This window comes from Podarcis erhardii, assembly GCF_964252035.2.
Source record: "Podarcis erhardii genome assembly, chromosome: 14".
Taxonomy (NCBI): domain Eukaryota; kingdom Metazoa; phylum Chordata; class Lepidosauria; order Squamata; family Lacertidae; genus Podarcis; species Podarcis erhardii.
The window spans coordinates 29,434,190-29,453,538 of NC_138503.1; the positions used below are offsets into that span (position 1 = coordinate 29,434,190).

The 19,349-nt window shown below is 51.8% G+C and overlaps 1 protein-coding gene across 1 annotated transcript in view; it reads left to right on the plus strand.

Annotated features, from left to right (window-relative positions):
* IQGAP1 (IQ motif containing GTPase activating protein 1) overlaps positions 1–19,349 on the plus strand; it is a 46,089-nt gene that overhangs the window by 19,147 nt on the left and 7,593 nt on the right. The window contains exons 6-29 of the mRNA XM_081840537.1: positions 551–618; positions 1,000–1,113; positions 1,446–1,624; positions 2,766–2,856; positions 3,284–3,447; positions 3,898–3,982; positions 4,792–4,955; positions 5,738–5,898; positions 6,398–6,522; positions 7,698–7,861; positions 8,687–8,777; positions 9,502–9,669; positions 9,930–10,075; positions 11,302–11,472; positions 12,287–12,370; positions 13,441–13,512; positions 13,735–13,804; positions 14,307–14,515; positions 15,059–15,214; positions 15,319–15,482; positions 16,222–16,446; positions 17,186–17,326; positions 17,431–17,515; positions 18,887–19,119. Coding sequence (XP_081696663.1) covers positions 551–618; positions 1,000–1,113; positions 1,446–1,624; positions 2,766–2,856; positions 3,284–3,447; positions 3,898–3,982; positions 4,792–4,955; positions 5,738–5,898; positions 6,398–6,522; positions 7,698–7,861; positions 8,687–8,777; positions 9,502–9,669; positions 9,930–10,075; positions 11,302–11,472; positions 12,287–12,370; positions 13,441–13,512; positions 13,735–13,804; positions 14,307–14,515; positions 15,059–15,214; positions 15,319–15,482; positions 16,222–16,446; positions 17,186–17,326; positions 17,431–17,515; positions 18,887–19,119 — 3,330 coding nt within the window. The remainder of the gene's footprint in view (positions 1–550; positions 619–999; positions 1,114–1,445; positions 1,625–2,765; positions 2,857–3,283; positions 3,448–3,897; positions 3,983–4,791; positions 4,956–5,737; positions 5,899–6,397; positions 6,523–7,697; positions 7,862–8,686; positions 8,778–9,501; positions 9,670–9,929; positions 10,076–11,301; positions 11,473–12,286; positions 12,371–13,440; positions 13,513–13,734; positions 13,805–14,306; positions 14,516–15,058; positions 15,215–15,318; positions 15,483–16,221; positions 16,447–17,185; positions 17,327–17,430; positions 17,516–18,886; positions 19,120–19,349) is intronic.

The window sequence follows — 19,349 nt, forward strand, 5'->3', positions numbered from 1 at the left end:
TGCCTGGAAAACTGAACATGCTAACGCTAACAAGGCTATACAGTATTAGTTTCTAGGGTGGCCAGAAAAGAAATTAAACTTTTCCTGCCTCGGTCCTGAATCAGTTGTGCTAACATCAGCATGGATAGGTGATTAATCCTGCCCCCTGCAGAACGATTCCCCCCCCCTCCGTTTCTGTCATGGTGAGAAGCTATTCCCTGGAATTTAGGGAGTCTCTCTGCTTCTAATTTGCCCTGTTCTGACAGGGGGAGATCTTCTATGTGCAGAAGACTTAAGGGCAAGAGGCAACTTGAATCTAAAAGTCACAAGAGGAAGAGATCTGACAAATTTCCTTCGAACAGCATTTCTGTGTCTTCTCCTTTAATCTCCCCCAGGAGTTTTTATTATTATTATTTTATTATTTATTGAATTTGTATACCGCCCTTCATCTGAAGATCTCAGGAGGTTCACAGCATAAAAGCAGTACAAAAACTCAAAATGCATAATAAAAGCAAGAGAAAGAACAAACCAACTCCCCCCCCCCACCTGATCGTCCTTTATTTTTCCTCAGTTTGTACCTGTTCAAGTTGGGATTGGCCCCGCAGATTCAAGACCTGTATGGCAAAGTGGACTTCACAGGTGAGGGGAGCTCCTGCCTTCCTGTCTTTGGGTCGGCCATGGAGGAAGTGTCTCAAGTTTTTGTTTTTAGAAAGGGCACCGTCTGGCTATTGGGTTGGACAGCAGAGCCTCCCTTTGCATTCTGTTAAAGATCAAACCCCAGACTTGGAGCAGGCCTTGCCGTTCTCGAGTGGGGGCCTTCCCAGGTGCTATCTCCTCCACCAGTGGCTGGACCTGTCACTGGGATTTGTGGATGGCAGGGGGGAAGGAGATGGGGAAATACCTGGCTGCCTTTTTGTTGAACCCTTGGCTGGCTGGCTGGCTTTACCAGGTATTTTCAAAAGGGCAGATGGGCATATCCTGGGGCTCACCTGCTGGTCCTTTTCCATTGTGCTATTCCAGAGGAGGAAATCAGCAACATGAGGCTCGAGCTGGAGAAGTATGGGATTCAGATGCCTGCCTTTGGAAAGATTGGTGGGATTTTGGCCAACGAGCTCTCTGTGGATGAAGCAGCACGTAAGAGGAAATGGGTTTCACTCTTTTCGGGTTGGTTGTGTGAGACAGAGCATTAATCTATTGGAAGAATTAAATATGATGGAAGGGATTCGGTCTGTAAAAGTGGCAGAGGTTTTATATCATGCAGGTCCTGGAGGTTGCCTTCTGAGATGAGCACCTGTTTTGCAGCCACGGGTGCTTGCCAGTGTTCTGCCAGAGTTCCTGTTCTCTGCCCAAGTGCCCACATTCTCCTCCCAAGAAAAGGAAGGGGCTTGGGCTTGTGGGGTTGGGTTGCTCATTGAGCATCTCCAGGGCTGTGACTGACCAGAGCCTGTGCCTGGTGTTCCCTCCAGTGCATGCGGCTGTGATTGCAATCAACGACGCCATCGACCGCCAGATTCCTGTTGAAACATTTGCGGCAATGAGGAACCCCAATGCCATGTTGGTGAATCTGGAAGAGCCCCTCGCACCCACCTACCAGAGCACCCTGTACCAGGCAAAGCGGGACAAGACAGAAAATGCACGGAACAAGGTAGAGTTTATTTTGTATACCGCCGAATGACCCAAACCTCTGTGAGGTTTGCATGTGGCTCTTTCTGCTCCATATTGTGGAAGTGCTTAGACCTGCAGCTGGAGAGATTGCTTTGATGGCTTCGACCCACAGCTGCCTCAGGGTAGAGCAGGCTTGCCACAAGGTGAAAGCTCTGTCTTGTGGGGAGGAAAGGCTTGCTGTGCCCTGCTCTTCTCTTGCACCTCTCCAGGGCATGTGCTTGAATGAGTGCAGTGCCAGGACCTGCCGATGCACATGCCGCATTATGCTTTTGAATTAAAATAGGAAAAGTCTCTTTGCCTAGGAATCGGGACTTGCATGGAACTTGGCAGGAAAGTGACCTAAGCCAAATTTCTTTCTTTCTGTCTGTCTGCAAACCAGACTGTGATAGTTAACACACAGCTTTTCCTGTAAAGCTCAAAGCAGTAAGGAAAGTGTGATTAAATTGTAACTCTCCCCAGGCCACCCCCCCTCCTAAGCCACATGCCTCCCCAGTCCAGTTTACTCTCCTTGAGTGTTTTTGTCTGGTAGGAGGTGCGCTTGATGTCTGGCAATGCAAACTCTAGGTTTGTGTAGTAACTAGCCTACTGTGAACTGTGCAGAGGTGAAATTTGCATCAGTTGTTCCACCCACTTTTGCCTCTGGCCCTGTGCACTGCTGGTATGTGGCCTCTGGAAGATTGCCCAGATAGGAATGCAGCCTTCAGTTTAGAAATGCTCCCTGACACTGCAGTAGATTGATTGAATACACGTTTGCAGCGTTGGGATGCGGCTCTGAAAGCTGGTATTGCCTTGCAGCCACGTGGCTTGCACAAGATGCCTCAGTCATTTCTTGCTAGTTGTTTGGGAATGTGCCTCTGGCAGTGCTGCTTGGTCTGGGAGGAGAATGGGGGGGACAGGGAATGTTCCCTTTCACTGCAGGAACTCGGTGTTGAGTCTCCAAGCGCCTTCCTGCTTTTGGGCAGTGGGGAGGAAGGCCTAGAGGCCCTTGCAGCAGTGTCTCCACGTGGGTCTAGTGCATCCGTCAACCTGTTTAGCCCCATGCCAGTGCCTTGGAAGCTTTTGCTGCCACCCCCCAAAGGCAGCTCCTGTCCTGACTGCTGTTTTCTCCCTTCTTCCTTCAGATTGCCTCTGAGGATATGGAAAGGGAAAGGGATGTGTATGAAGAGCTGCTGACTCAAGCAGAGATCCAGGGCAACGTCAACAAAGTCAACAGTAAGCCCATCACCCCCATCCTAGCCCTCCTGGCTTCTTTATGAGACACTCTTTGCCCAAGAAGCTCCTTTAGGAAGCAGAAAATCCCATCTCTGGGTGCCCCCCCCAAAAAAACTACGCTCCAACACCATCCTTCTATGTGGGCTCCATTTGCCTCATGAATATGCTTGAGATGCCGAACTAGAGACTTAGCTGGGAGTAAGCAGCAGGATGGGGGAGGCAAAGTGCCAGAAGAGACCATCCTCTGTCCATATTGCCACTCCCTCCCCCACTGGCTTCTAGAACCTTCTGTTGTGCTCTGGGACATCTCAGGCATGGGGAGCATTTGGGGTTCTGCATGGGGTGGTGGAGGTGAAGAAGCCCTTCTGAGGAGGCCTACCCAAGGCCAGCTCCGTCTAGCTTTCCTTCTCTTTCTCTCTCTCCTCAGCCCACTCGGCCTTGTCCAAGATCGACCTGATTCTGGACCAAGGAGACGCTGCCGCATTGTACGCTGTCCTGTCATCGGCAGCCTTGGGTCTCCGGGGGCTGCGGCCGGAGAACAGCGAATGGTACCTGAAGCAGCTTCTGAGGGACAAGCAGCAGAAGCTGGAGGTAGGGGAGCCAGCGGGTGGGTGGTCCTGGTGCCTGGCTCGCAAGGAGCTCCTTCCGCTGGTGTGCAGTTGGCACCCAGGATGTCTTAAGGACCAACAACACATTCAGCCGCATATCACAGACCCTGTGAATACATGGTGGCCCTGAGCAACTATTAAGTTTTTGTTCAGCATTGGCCACTGGCTTCCTAATCCGGTTGGCCTGACCTATTCATGGTCTCTTCCCCAAGAGCAAACTTCCTGTTCTGCTTTGAGATACTGCCCAGCTGCTGCTCTCCATGTTTGGCCAAGCACTGGGAATTGTGGGAGGCGTTGCACAGAATGCTGCTGCCGCCTCTTCCACTTTCCCGGTCATGAATAAGGGGGTCAGCAGAAAGGAAATAAAGGGAGGTTCTGGATCTGCCGGGGCTGTTTGAGGCAGTGCAGATAAGTCTACTCTTTCCCACCTCAGGCCGGCAGAGCTGGGCCCTTGCAGAAGGAGGAGCTGCAGGCCGGGGTGGACGTGGCAAACGGCATGGCTCAGCAGTACCAGCAGAGTAAGTTCTCCTCCGTGGGGCCCCTGCAGTTTGGGTTTTGCAGCTGGACAGGGCAGGCCTTTCTTGTGCTTCAACTGGAAAGCAAGTCCTCTCTTCACCCCTCCGCCCTCCCTTCCTGCAGGTTCTGAGGGGTGTCTGGGCAGGGGGCTGTCCTCCCACCCAGTTTTCTTGTGACTGCTGTGAGAGCAACCTCCCCAGCTTCACTTTCCCTCCCATTAAGAACACACCATCTCACTCTTGCTTTCTTTATTAATCCCCTCCTCATCTTTTTCAACTTTCATTTGTTTAATGCGGCTGTGGCTGGCACACCCTTCCATTTCCCCTCCCCTGTGGCCCAGGTGCCCTTGGGCATCTTTCCCTTGGGATGTACTGGCACTGCTGGGTGGGGTCAAGTCCTTCCCTCCTGCTACATTACTCCCTGAGGGAGGAACCTCAGGTGAAGCATTGTCCCTGTTGTGAAAAAAGCAGTCCTGCAGCCCCAAGGAACCTGATGCCTTGGGCTCTGCTGTGGTTGAAGTGGACATTTTCCTCGTGAGGGGAAGGCATGGTGCTTTGCTGTCCGCTGCTTGAAGCAGCCAGATCTCCTTGCTCACTCTGTCCATTTGGAAGAGGAAGAAGCAGGTCAGCCTGGCATCCTCCCTAGGAGTTGCTCTCGGGGGCCAGCAACCTGCCACCACTGTTATTCTTCTTGGTGCACCTGGCTTGCTCCTGGCAAAGGTGGGTGCACCCCTGCTGGTACGCCCAGCAGCCTCCAGGGAAGCAAAAGCTTCAGCCTCTCACCTTTCCTTCCTCTCTCCTTGGGCTCTCAGGATTGGCAGCCGTGGGGAGGATCAACACAGCCATCCGCAACGGCCTCGCTGAGAAGACAGTGGTGGAACTGATGAACCCCGAGGCCCAGCTGCCTCCAGTCTATCCATTTGCTGCTGAGCTGTACCAGAAGGAACTGGCCACCCTGCAACAGCAGAGTCCGGACGTAAGTCCCTTGAAGGGTTTTGCTGATGGTTTGCTTTTAAGGTGCCCTTGTGAGACGTTGTTTGGGCATTCCTGCCAGGCCTGTGTGCATCCGTGAGAAATGCATGTTTTCTACCGCGAGTCAAGGAGCTGGCTGCAGCTCCCTATTGCATGTGTATGCAGTGAGGAACATGACCCGTGCAGGATGTGGGATGTGAACTTGACAAGAAGCTCTTCCATGAGCTACATGCACAAGCATGCCGGCCACTCTGCCTCCCAGGGGCACCTTCATCCTTCTCTCCTCCTGCAGCATCACTGGGACTTCATGCTGGGATGAGCATTTGGGGAAGGTGGATCAAGCTGTGCCCGGGGCGGGGAGGGGGGGGGGCGCTGCTTGGCTGGCTGGCTGAACTTGGCAGTGCAGGAATGGGGAGTGATGAGGTTTTCTCCTACCATTTGCTTTTGAAATACCTCTGGTATTTTTGCCGATGTGATCTGGGCTTTTTCCTCTTGTCCATGTCTACTTCATGTGCACAAGCAGATCCCTCCAAGTCAGGCTTTCAGCCTGGCCTTCAAGGGATATTGCAGAATGCTTCTTTTGCTCAGCTTTCCCAGAGAGGAAGAAATGATAAGAACATTGAAATTGTTGACCCGGACCCAGATCCCTCCCCTCCACCGGACATTCTGCCAGTGGAGTTTAGCCAGTACCACCCCCCCTGAGGCCTTGCAGTCCTGGCCTCCCTTCCCAGGCTCCCTTTCCCCACTTTGTGTGGTCAGCACGATCCTCTTTCTCTGTCTCCTCAGGGTCACCTCACACACCCAGAACTGTCGGTGGCTGTGGAGATGCTCTCTTCAGTGGCCCTCATCAACCGAGCTCTGGACTCCGGGGATGTCAACATGGTCTGGAAGCAGCTGAGCAGCTCAGTGACGGGTCTGACAAATGTCGAGGATGAAAACTCCCAGAGGTCAGACCCCCCACCTCCCTCCACAACACACCCACCAGCCTTTCTCTCTTGCTGCTGATGGCCGAAATGGGAGGAGACGAAGGAAATGGGACCTGTTAGGCTCTCTGGCATCGTGATCCAGAGTCCTCTGAGTCCCAAGTGGAGGCTCTGGGGATGGACCAGAGGGCCCAACAGCACCTCCAATGGCCAGTAGGAAGGAAGTGACGAGTGGTTTCCAGGAAGTGGGGTAGAAATAGTGATTGGACAGTTCTGGCCTGTGAGAGCCCCTTTTGAGGCTCTGGCTTTTGGACCCTCAGGGTTAGGCATGGGGAGCAGGCCTTGAAGGGTTTCCTGCAGGCAAACCCCTTTGCATTCATGTGCTCCAAATCATTGCCACTGGGAATGGTGCCTTTTGCGCAGGCCTTCCACTTCCTTCATCTCCTGTGGCTTTGCCTGCGCCTTCATGTTTTGTTCTTTCAGCGGCCAGCCCCTTGACATGTGCTGTCTTGACTCTCGGCAGATACATTGAGGACTTGCTGAAGCTGAAGAGTCAGGCACGGAGCGAAAGGGCAGAGTTCATCACCTGGAATGACATCCAGTCGTGCGTTGACCGGGTGAACGTGGCAGTGCACGAAGAGCATGAGCGTAAGTGGCTCTCGGGGTGTGGAAGCTTCCCGGGGGGGACGCCCTTGTTGCCCAGGCCTCCGTCCAAGCCCCATCAGGGCTAGTCGGTGGCTTGGGATCCGAAAGCCCTGCATTGGTCCTGTTGGTGCCATGACTGGGTGGGCAGGACTTCTTAGTGAGCCTGAGATCACTGGTGAAATCAAGGCGCCATTCTGGGAATGGATGCAAAGGCAGCAAAGCACAGAAGGAGATATTCAGAGGTGGAGTATGTGTCTTTTGTGTGGCCAATGGCTAGTTCAACTGGTGGCCACGCAAGAAAGTTTTCTAGCCCAGGCTCTCATAGGTTCATCAGGTGGTTGCCTTATCTATAAAAGTATCAGATCAACAGGAAGTTGTGGGCTGAAAATAACACGGTGCAACCCCAAACACTTGGGATGCTAACCAGGCAAGACAGCATGCCAGGATGTGCTGTTGAAAGTCTGGCCCATCTTGTCTTCCCTGTGCCCTCGGCCTCTGTTAGGGTGAGGTCAGTGTCTCCCTTGAGGGAGAAGACGGTGCTCCTCCTCCTCAGGGGCAGGAGAATGGTAGGACCTCCTTCAGCCCGGGAACGTCAGCAAGGGCGAAGTGGGTCTCATCAGAGGGAGGCAGTTCCTCCAGGGTCCAGCATCTCTTGTGTTCAGCAGGTGCTTCCGTCGCTCTGAGGAACAAGATGCCAGAGGCCTTGTCAGGTTTTAGCTGCCTTGAACTCAGCCAGTCCGATTAGGGTTTTTATGGCTGGTGTATGGTTTTAACAACGTCTTCTATAGCTCTATAAATTCATATTTCGGGCTAGTATTGTACGATGACTTTTGTAATTTGTTTTATATTTTAATACTGCGTGAAAGCCACCTTGGGAAAGTGGTTTCCGTAAAGGGTGGCATATAAGCCTTTAGAGGGAATAAACGGCAAAGTCAGCCCTCCCTGCCTGCTCCCCTCTGTGGGCTCTTCCAGTCAACCCTGGCTGCTCCCTCAGCCCTTTCAGTAAACTGGGGAGTGCTTTTCCCTTCCTTTCCTGGCCTCGTCCTCAGGTGCCTGGCCTAACAGTTGCAGTGTGTGGGCCAGCAGAGAGCAGCAGCAGAAGGTCTACCGGGTGGTGCCTCATGTGCCCCTAGAGATCCCCCTGCCTTCATCCTTCCTTTCTGTCCTGTTTGTTCCAGGGATCTTGGCAATCGGGCTCATCAACGAGGCTTTGGACGAAGGAGATGCGAGGAAGACCTTGCAGGCACTACAGATTCCTGCAGCAAAGCTGGAGGGGGTCACCCCCAAAGTAGCACAGCATTACCAAGATGTGCTGCTCCGCACCAAGAGGGAGAAAGCTCAGGTGTGTTGGGCATCCCTCCCTGCATCCAGGGGTGGGGAGGTTTTCACTGTCTGACTCCTCCGCTGGGAGTGTTCCACAGCCCCATACTTTAGCGGGGCCAGGCCAGATAACCTGGGCCGTCCTTCGACGCCCAGGGAGGATGGCCGTGATGCCTCTGTTGGCTCTCAGGGGCCTTTGAGTGGCCTCCTGTGTGTGCACTGTCAAGGTGTGCAACTTCTGCTGCAACTTTGGGGTCCGCTTTGGCCCATCAATAAAATATTTGTATGGAATGTTGATGTTTATTAATAGCATTGCTTGTCCCCAACTCCCTTTATGTTCATGAGCTTCTGTTGAGTCTCGTTTGGCCCATCAGGAAAATTTCTGGTTCTCTGAGGGCAGGGGAGCCAGAGACCCGGCCAATCTCCTTCCACCCACTTAGAGCAAGGGGTAGCCAATATGGTGCCCTCAGGATACTGTTGGACTCCAACTTCCATCAGCCCTTGCCAGCAAGGCCGATGGTCAGGGATGATGGCAGGAGCTGCCACCATCCCTTTCGAAGAGAGTATTTCACTCTTCATCAGTGCTTCGTTCGAGGCAAGCTGGACAGGGTTCCATTTAGCTAAATGGATTTTAGTTTAAAACTGAGCCAGTCTGTAGGTGGAGGCAAATGTTGCTTTGCACTCCAGTCATCTAGCGTGTCTAAATTGGACTGGCTGAGACTGGAGTGGGCTGGGAAGATTGAGAGGCAAAGCAGGCCTTTTGCCCCTCCCCTGGGTATGATATCCTCTCTTTGGTTTGGCTTCAGTTTCTCTGCTGAGGGTGAACCTTGTTTTGCTTTCCTTTCAGGAAACTCGGGATGAAACGGCTGTCCTCTGGCTGGATGAAATCCAGGGAGGTGTTCTGCAATCAAACAGGGACACAGAGGAAGCCCAGCGCTGTGAGTCTCCCTGTCGTCTTTTCAGCAGTTTTTTTTGGGGGGGGGGTGGGCTGCCAATCTCTGTTCCCATCTAAAGATGCAACCATGCCAGTGGTGTGGGAAGCAGGTTCTGTTCGTTTGAACATTGGCATTTCTCTTGGTCATGCTTCCCAGAAGCCTGCTTCTTAATACCCAACTGGCATTAGGGTCATTTTAGCCCTTGGGTTCAAGGATGTCTCTGTTTCATCTCTTGGGAGGTTGCAGGTCTAAGTTAGTAGCCTGAGACCTCCTTGTAAAATGGCCAGTGTTCACTGTGGTGTTTAATAATAATTCATTATTTATACCCCGCCCATCTGGCTGGGTTTCCCCAGCCACTCTGGGCGGCTTCTAACAAAACACTAAAATACAACAACCTATTAAACATTAAAACTTCCCTAAACAGGGCTGCCTTCAGATGTCTTCTAAAAGTTTGGTAGTTATTTTTCTCTTTGACATCTGGTGGGAGGGCGTTCTACAGGGTGAGTGCCACTACCGAGAAGGCCCTCTGCCTGGTTCCCTGTAACTTGACTTCTCGCAGCGAGGGAACCGCCAGAAGGCCCTCGGCGCTGGACCTCAGTGTCTGGGTAGAACGATGGAGGTGGAGACGTTTATTTTTGTAGCCGCTCAGACTCTCCTCTACCCTCTCCCTGTGTTTTGGCCTGAGTCTCTGCAGAGGTCGCAAGGGCTTCTCTTGCTTTTATCTCAGTTGCCGTAGGGATCCTGGCCATCAACGAGGCAGTGGACCAAGGAGATGTTGGGGTGACCCTGGGCTGCCTGCGTTCAGCTGATGTAGGGCTGTATGGCGTGACCCCAGAGTGTGCAGACACGTACCAGGAGGAGCTGGCGGAAGTCAAGAGGACGAAACTGGCAGCAGGTGAAGGCGGGGGCTGGAGAGGAATGGGGGCTGTGGTCTGCATGGGCCTGGACTGGCGGAGGGGAGAGGCTGTGTTGACAGCTAGGCTGTCTTTGGCCATCCAGGCCAGCTTTGCCTCCTCTCCCTGCTCTGCTCCTACCCGAGTACTTGCCTGGCAGTGTCTGCACACATTGTGCCACAGAGCCCCACGGTTCCTCCTCACGGAGGCAGAGAAGAAGGGCTTCTTTGTCCACCTCCCCACGACATCCCGTTTCTTCCAGGAGACAACGGCAGTGAGTGGGTGAAGCACTGGGTGAAGGGAGGCTACCATTATTACCATAACCTGAGGACCAAAGAAGGAAGCTGGGAAGAGCCCCAGGGAGGATTTGTGCCAAATAACACACAGCTCTCCCGGGAGGATATCCAGGTATGTTGCGCACGTGCCGCCTCCTCTAGTCCTCATCACCACAAGTCAGGGCCAAGTGCCTCTTGACCTGGTCAGTGCAAGGGAGGGGTGTCATCGCAGGGTATCAAGCTTGTTTTGCCCCCTCTCAAGTGATCCTTGATTTCCTTTGCTCAGTCACTGACATGTGCAAGGCCCTTTATGACTTCAGGGGGCAGCTTTGGGTGCTTCTGCTGCAAGATTTTTTCTCGCTATTTCTTTAAAACACAACTATGATAGGAGTGGAAAAGTGGGACCCACTTCCTTGACTTGGCAGGAATACCACCTGCCATTTGGTTCTTCCCCTCCTTTCCAGCTGCTCATTATAAAAGCTATTACGTAACTTTAGCAATGGGTCTTAAGTTTGCTGGTTTTCTTCCTCCCTCCCCATCCCGTTTTCCTTTTGTGCCAAGTCTATTAGATTGTAAGCCTGTGGGCACAGCCTGCTTTTCTAATCTTGGTACAATGCCTGGAAAACTAAGGTAGTAGCTATATGAGATAGTTGCAGCAAAAAGAATAGCCTTGTAGTACCTTAAACACTAAGAAATGTATTATGGCATAAACCAGGTGCTTCATTAATAATAATAATAATAATAATAATAATAATAATAATAATAATGGTTTACATTCCAGATAAAAACCATAAGATACAGTTATATCAGCAAAATATTAAAATGACATTACAGTGGTGCCTCAGGTTACATATGCTTCAGGTTACATACACTTCAGGTTACAGACTCCGCTAACGCAGAAATATTACCTTGGGTTAAGAACTTTGCTTCAGGATGAGAACAGAAATCATGCAGCAGCGGCAGCAGGAGGCCCCATTAGCTAATGTGGTGCTTCAGTTTAAGAACAGTTTTAGGTTAAGAACAGACCTCCAGAACGAATTAAGTTCTTAACCCGAGGTACCACTGTAAAACCTGGTAGTACCACTACACAGTGGCAAAAGGGCAGCAAAGGCTAAGTGTTAAAAGATCGCTGAAGGTAGAGTGAATAAACACTCCCTGAGGTGATGCTGGGGGCACCTGACAGCCCATCAGAGGCAGCAACTCCTTCCACCATAAAGGCTGTTCTCTTGGATCACCCTGAGTCAAGGGACCTGCCTCTGGGACAAGGATGGGTGTTGGTTGCCTTTTGGCCAGATGCTGAGTGTGGCCTTTTTCCTCCCCCGCCCCCCACTGCCTTTCCCCGGGCCAACATGGATCTAGAGCTCCATCTCCGCCGTCACCGCCGCGTACAACCGAGAGCAGCTCTGGCTGGCCAACGAGAACCTGATTACCAGGCTGCAGGCCTGTTGCCGTGGCTACCTTGTCCGCCAGGAGTTCAGTGGTCGGATGCGTTTCTTGAAGAAGCAAGTTCCTGCCATCACCTGCATCCAGGTACAGGGGGTGGTGGGAGGGCAGGGAGAACTTGGGGAGAGAAAGCAAAGAGCTGCTGGGGGTGGGCATTGAGGGTGGGGAACTCTGGGTCAGGGATGTGTAATGTGGCTGGACTGTGGCAGTACCCACTTGGCAAAGCTTCCTTTGGTCTGTTGGCTGGGCTTCTTCAAGGTTCCCACAGTCAACCCTTTTGTTCTCATTCTGTTGTTTGCGGTTGCTGGCTGGGGATACCATGTTCCGCAGGCTGTATCTCACGGCTGTGGAGAATTTGAGGAGCCCAGTTCTGGTGCCAGAGTGATGGGCAGCTAAGCAATGGGCCATGCAGCCCCCCTAAGTCCCCGCTTCTTTTGCCCCAACCAAGTCATGCAGGAGAACAGTCCAGCATTGGCTTGGAAGAGTTTCTTGGTCTTTCCTGCTGAGGTAGGGGAGTAAGGTTGTTTAAGCTTTAAGCTCCCCCGGGGTATCTGTTGCAAGGGTGGTGGGTATTTTGGTTCCTTGTTTTCAAATCTGGGTGAGAGAGGCTCTTTGGAGAGAGCTGGCCATGCTGCTGAAAGCCCAGATCCTGTTTGTTGCTCATTACAGTGCCACGCTCCTTGGCACTGATTCTGTTCAGAGTCCCTCATTTTGAGGTGGTTTGGTTTTCAATAGGAGCTGCTTTTGGTCCAGTAGCTGAACAAAGCGAAGCAGTGGCTGTCCCCAGCTGTGATCAGTTTGGGGGTGCAGACTGGAGGGAAGTGGGGGGGTGTAGAAGCATACAGGAGATGTTGCAGTCAGGCAAAGGAGGCCTCTAACCTGGTGTTGGGTTTGGTTTCAGTCTCAGTGGCGTGGCTACAAGCAGCGAAAAGCCTATCAAGACCGCCTGAAGTACTTGGAGGCCCACAAGGATGAAGCGGTGAAGGTAATGATCTTTCTAGGTCAGGCACTTTGGAATTGGAGCTCACCCCACCCCACACCTACTCTGTCTTTCCAGGATGGATAAAACTGGTGGTCTCCTTCCCCTCCCACTTCCTTGCCTCAGCCAAAGCCCTCTGGGACTCCTAGTGGCTGGTCTTAACCCCTTCGTACTCCAAATAGCACTTATACATATTTATGCTTGACAACAATTTCCCACACTCTTTTAGATGTAGCGGCCATTTTATGTTAGGCCATGCCCTCGCAGCAGCCATTTTGTAACCAGCACCCACAAAATTCCTGTGTGCCCACTAGCCCCAAAGAGTTGGCAACCTCTGCTTTCAAACAGACCAGATATGAGATCCTCTGGCCCATGGGTCTAATCCAGCCTTCCGGGCCTTTCCACCAAGCCCCAAGCCATGCCCCCTCCTCCTCCCCACCCTCTCACAAGAGGCCAGCAATATTCCCATGTCTCTTCCAGAAAAAGGCTAGCAGTGGTTGTCTGCCCTGATCCCCTTTTGCCTGATCTTCTTCTACTTGCTTTGCCTCTCTCAGTTAACCTCTCACTCTCCCCCACCCCCCGCAAAAAAAAGGAAAGGAAAAGAAGGTCCTGTTCCTCTTTCGGCCATCTGCTTCCCTCTTCCTCACTGCCATGGTGCCTGCAGGCAAAACAAAAACAACATCCCCTTGGTAGGGCCAAGCACTACTCAGGCCTACTCCTTCCCAAACGTGTCCACAGTAACCTCCTAGCAAATGACTCGGCCACCTGCTTTGAAGCCTCCTTTCCCACCTCACACCCATGCAAGGCATCTCCTGGTGCATGGTGTGCTTCAGCCAAGATTGGAAAGCTCAGCCATGGATTGTCACCTCACCTGGCAATGTAAGGAGAGCAAAGGAAGGGGCTTCATCTGACCCACGTGCAACCAGGATGAGGATACAAAGCCAGGGGCTCCACCTACCCTTCTCTACCAGAAAGCAGGAGGTCCCAGAGCCCCATTCTCCCTCCTCTCCCCCCTACTCAGCTTAGTGCAACACCCATTTTCAGCACCCATTTTCAATTTTTTCCATCTTCCACAGATTCAAGCCATGACCAGGATGTACCAGGCCCGGAAACGGTACCGAGGTCGGCTGCAGTATTTCCGGGATCATGTAAGTGCACTGCAGGTGGGGCACCTGGGATTGCTGGATTCCCTCCCATCAGCCCTGGTAACCAGCAGGGCCAATGGATGATAGTGGTGTCAATCATGATGATGATCGTGGAGGTTGCAGTCCAGTGACATCCAGGAGTGGAAGGGCATAGATGGAAGCACTACTGTGCTACTCTTGCCATGGGACAGGATGGCAAAGGGTTTGCTTTTGTCTCTTGGCTAGATCAATGACATTGTGAAGATCCAGGCCTTCATCCGTGCCAATAAAGCTCGCGATGACTACAAGACGCTGAGTGAGTATTGCCAGGAAGGGAGGCCCACGCAGCTAGTCATGTCCTGAAACTGCCCAAGAAGGGACTGTCGTGGCAAGCAGGAAGGCTGCCATTTTTCATTGGTTTCCTACAATCCAGTTGTCCCACAGGGGACATAAGGGGACAAAGCCACTCAGTGGAAGCTTTTTCTCTGTAACTGGCATTGTGAGGTAACCATGGCAATATTCGGCCCTGGCTATTTTGGTCATGGAAGTGGGTTTGGCATGTGACCTCGCCAAAGCTTATTAAGAAGTGGATTGCTTCACTTGCCTGTCCTGTTTCTGCTGAGAGCCTGCCTTTGCTCCTTGGACCTCCCCTTCAAAACGGGGCAAAATGGAGGGGTTTGGGTTCTTTCCTTTCAGTCTGTCTGCTTCTTATGTACACAAGAAAGAGCGATTCTCTCATGAAAATAAATGAAAGGCCTGCTCCTTTTGTGCCATCAGCATTTGTCACCATTCCTTGGCTGGCGTCTTTCCCTCCACAGTCAATGCTGAAGACCCCCCGATGGCGGTTGTCCGGAAGTTTGTGCACTTGCTGGATCAGAGCGATCAAGATTTCCAAGAGGAACTGGACGTGATGAAGCTGCGTGAGGAGGTTGTGACCTTGATCCGCTCCAATCAGCAGCTGGAGAATGACCTCAACCTCATGGACATAAAAATTGGCTTGCTGGTGAAGAACAAAATCACGCTGCAGGTATAGTCCCCGCTGTCTGGGAGGGGAGCAATCCCCCTTGCCAAGTTCTCAAGCAACGAGGACACAGTTGTGTATGGCAGGCTCTGAAGGTGTTTGTTAGTAGCCACTGAAGGTGTTTGTTAGAGCTCATAAAGCAACGGTCTCCCTCTTGTCAATAATTTCCCTGCCAGACCAGATCAGTTATCTGTCAGTTGTCCTGTGGCTGATGAGAAAGATGGCCACATCCACATAATGTGACGGTCGGGGGTATCCTGTACCTCTGAATATGGTGGGTTGTGTATCTGCAAAGATAAGAGGCCCCAAACAATTCAAGGGAATTGGGAATTGGGAACTGTCCCAATATTTCCATTTCAATGATTGATAGATCTACTGATACTGCTCAGCAGGTAAGGAAAACTTGGATTTGCGGGCCAGAAAGGTGCTAGCCAGTATTTCCAGGTCTGCCAGAGTCAGCGGCAGGAGACGAGGCCAGGGTCCCAGGGAAAGGATGGGTTGCTAAGCACAGGCTCTGAGTTCCCCTCTGCCCTTCCCTCCTCGCTGCAGGATGTCGTGTCTCACAGCAAGAAGCTTACCAAGAAGAATAAGGAGCAGCTCTCGGACATGATGATGTTGAACAAGCAAAGGGGAGGCTTGAAGGCTCTGAGCAAAGAGAAAAGGGAGAAGCTGGAGGCCTATCAGCACCTCTTCTACTTGCTGCAGGTGAGGAGAGAGGAGGAGCTGTAGCGGGAGGTGACCCTTTGTCTTCTCTCCTTCTCTTCTCTCCGTGAACTGCTCTCCATGATCCCCTCCTTGTTTCGCTGCAGACTAACCCCACTTACCTGGCTAAGCTGATTTTCCAAATGCCCCAGAACAAATCCACAAAATTCATGGACTCTGTCATCTTCACGCTGTACAACTACGCCTCCAATCAGCGGGAGGAGTACCTGTTGCTGCGCCTCTTCAAGACTGCACTGCAGGAGGAGATCAAGTACGTGGGTCGGGAGCCTTTAACTCTCAGGGGCTGCATGGGGAGTAAAGACAGCTGTTAGGCTACACCTGTTCACCGTGCTTTGGGCTCTCATTTTTTTAGTAAAAGTGCAGCCCTTGGCTACCATGGGGATTCGTGGAGCCCAGATACCTGTCACAGAGGGCAGCTTTCTTTGGGCTTCTGGTTCCTGCTGTCACTTTGGCTCCCAAGTTGGAAGGCCAGGCATGAGTTTGCCATGTGGTCAGCAGTAAATGCTCACATGTGGTTGTAAGGGGAGGAGCAATAAAGCTATTTAAACTATTAAATTGAAATACCCAGAAAGAAAAAAATTGCTTTCCCTCTGACTTTGCATTCTCAGTTATAGTGGTGTGGGGGGCCCTTTCACATTGGAATAAGTGCACCACCCTGAGATTTTGTGATGAAGGGTAGTATATAAATTGGATATAGATAGACAGACAGAGGTACTGTGCTTCCCTCTTGGTGGGAGGCTGGCCGGCCATTGACTAATAGGAGAGACAGGGAGGAAACTCCTCCTGGTTGAAGGTTCTGAAACAACCTGCAAACAAAAGCTGGATCTGAAAACCTGAGGATGACAACAACAACAACAGGAATGTATGAAAGAGAAGTATGAAAATTGGAAGGCCACCCTCTGGGCTTGGGTACCAGCATCTTCTGCTGGGAAAGTAAGCTGGTTTTCATCCACATGTGTTTCCAGCAAGCCTTTCTCGCCTTCTTCCAGATCAAAGGTGGATCAGCTGCAAGAAATTGTGACGGGAAACCCCACAGTGATCAAGATGGTGGTGAGCTTCAACCGTGGTGCTCGTGGACAGAACACCTTGAGGCAGATCCTGGCACCGGTTGTGAAGGAGATCATGGAGGACAAATCTCTCAATATTAAAACTGATCCAGTGGACATCTACAAGTCCTGGGTCAACCAGATGGAGTCGCATACCGGAGAGGCTAGGTATGAGGGGCTGTTCATGCTCACAGGAGGTGCCAAAAAAGGTCTGGACGTTTTTCAGGGGAGAGAGAGACACATCCTCATTTGGATTTTCACGTTTTGTGGCGGCTTGTATCTGAAAAGTTCCTTTTCCCCCTCGAAAGTTTTAAAAATAGATTCCATTCACTGATACATAAGATTAAGTGTTTAGACCTGGAGGCCTCACAGTCATGGCCTTAGGAAAGGTCATGTAGTCATTCCAGGGCACAAAGGTGAGCTGAACCTGGCAGAGGGTTTAGAGCCATTTTTAAAAAACCATGTTCTCAATGAAGAGCGATATAGAAAGCTGCTTCCTTCATTCCTCCCTTCTGCTTTGGGGGCATTTATCAAGGGTCAGATGGTCATAGGAGAGGAATGTCGGCAAAGACCTCAAAACCCAAAGCTCCTGCTGGACTCCCTATGTTTCCCTCCCCCCCCCCCGCCCTCTGGGCTACCTGCCACCCACCGTCCTGTGGGAAGGATAATTGGGACAGAAGACTCCCTTAGAGCCCATACCTGCGGGCCTTTCTCTCTCCCCACCCCCCACCTCAAACAGGGCTGATCTGTCACCAGGTGCCCCCTGGGCAGGATCCAGATGGCTGTTTATGCACCTGTGTTGTGTCTGTCCAGCATAAGCTGGAGGGCTAAGAGGGGGGGTGCAAGCGGCAGCATCCTCCAGCTGACACTTCCCACTGCTCACCTCCCTATGGCTTTTCCTTGACAGTAAGCTGCCCTACGACGTCACACCGGAGCAAGCCCTGGCCCACGAGGAGGTCAAGACGCGCCTGGATGCCTCCATCAAGAACATGCGGGCCATCACCGACAAGTTTCTGCTGGCCATCATCGGCTCCCTGGAGAAAATCCCGTGAGTGTCCCAAGCTGCCCCTCGGGCGGATGCAGGCGGAGGAGGGTCCTTCTAAGCTTCTCTCCGCCTCTCCCCTCATTCCCGGCCTTGTTCTCCCTCTACAGCTATGGCATGCGCTTCATTGCCAAGGTCTTGAAAGATTCACTACACGAAAAATTTCCTGACGCCAGTGAGGATGATCTGCTGAAGGTGAGGAAGCAGGGTTTCTCAAACACACACACACACACACACACACACACACACACTCCACTTGCTTCGCGCTCTCTTGGTCAGACCACCTGTCAATCACATTTGCAGCTCCAGCGACCTAGGTGAGCATGGAGGTGGGGGCTGCTTTGAGAGCAGAGGGGGTGGACTTGCTGCTTCTACTGCGTGTCTCTCTCTCTCTCTCTCTCTCTCTCTGCTGGGCTTCTTCCTTCTCTCTAAAGAGCTGCAGCCAGTGGTCACACTTGGTCTCAGCAGCAGCCTGTGCCACTTTCCTTTTTTAAAAAAAGAGAGCTTTTCAGGTAGACAAATAAACTTTTTTTCAAAAAATGTTTTTCAAAAGAGCAAGGATGTCTCTCTGGTGGATGGTCAGTGGCACTCTCTTCTCATACAAGTTTTAAGGCCTGAGAGAACTCACGAGGATGGCCTTTCCGTCCAGTGGGTCTGCCCTGTTTTGGGGACTGCCGTGACCTGTGCCTGGCAGTTTCTCTCAAAGATAAAGAGCCATCTTGTGCCTTCTTCTAAAAAAGAGACCTGAATGCTGTTGTTTTCTTCTTCTCTTCTAGTTCTGTGCTTTCCCACACTGAAGCATCGAATCTAGGCTTTCTCTGCAGGTGAATTCCTTTTTTAAAGCATGCCTTTAGGTGGGAAGCAGGCGGAGGAGCTTGCAGCGGCCACAGGGTAGCAGCAAAAAGTCAGGATGGAAGTGCACAATTCAGGGTGGGGGGAGCTGCTAGAGCAGCCAATGAGCTGAAACCATTCAACTTTTTCATTAAAGTGGCCTGTGAACTCCTGGCTTCTCCGTATCTCTGGGGAAAGAGCTGGGAGCCCTTAGCCCATGGATCCCTGCCCATTCCCCATAGTCCAGCAGCGAAAACTTCCTAGCCTGTGGCTTTCTTTGACTACTGCCTTTTGAGGCTGTTGGGGAGGCAAGATTATAGCTCCAAGGCACTTCCGTGGGAGCCAACCCTCCCTCCCTTTCTTTCCTGGCGAGTCTCCAACCAGACAAATGGCACCTGCTTAATGTAGCCACCCAGTGGAGCTGAGAAATGATCTGCCCCGGGGCGTCTGTGCTGGATGTTCCGTTTGCCAAGTCCTTGCCTTGTTTCTGGCTCTTCCTGGCTTTTTCTGCATCTCAGCTGCATTTCCCAATGTGGCTAATTCTCTTCCAAAGTGAGGAAAACAGCAGCTGCCTGCCTGCCTGCTCCCAAATGCCTGCGGCTTCCTTTCCTTTCTAAAGCCCTATTGCCTCCCCTCTGCCTCTTTGTGCAACTGAGCAGGTTGGCGGTGGGGGACAGAATTGGTGAAAGTGGCTTCCTCCAGACAAGGTGAGGTCACAAAGGACTCTTTCCCTAGATTGTAGGCAACCTTCTGTACTATCGCTACATGAACCCGGCCATTGTGGCTCCAGATGCCTTTGACATCATTGATCTGTCAGCTGGAGGACAGTTGACGACAGACCAACGGCGAAACCTCGGCTCCATTGCAAAAATGTTGCAGCATGCAGCATCCAATAAGATGTTCCTGGGGGACAATGCGCACCTAGGCATCATCAACGAGTACCTTTCTCAGTCCTACCAGAAATTCAGGTAAAGTAGAGTGACAATGACTTTCAGCAAGGAATGATGGGGCCAATGACAGTGAATTATTCAGAACAGATAGGAAGGAGGAGATCTGTTTCTCTGGTGGGGGGGGGGACACATTTCCTTGTAAAGTCCCACAAGAAGTTGCCTGCTTCTGACATGGCACAGACATGGCTGACTGGTGTAAATTCACAGTCCAACCTTGCTTGGGAATTTCTCCTGAAATACACCCTTGT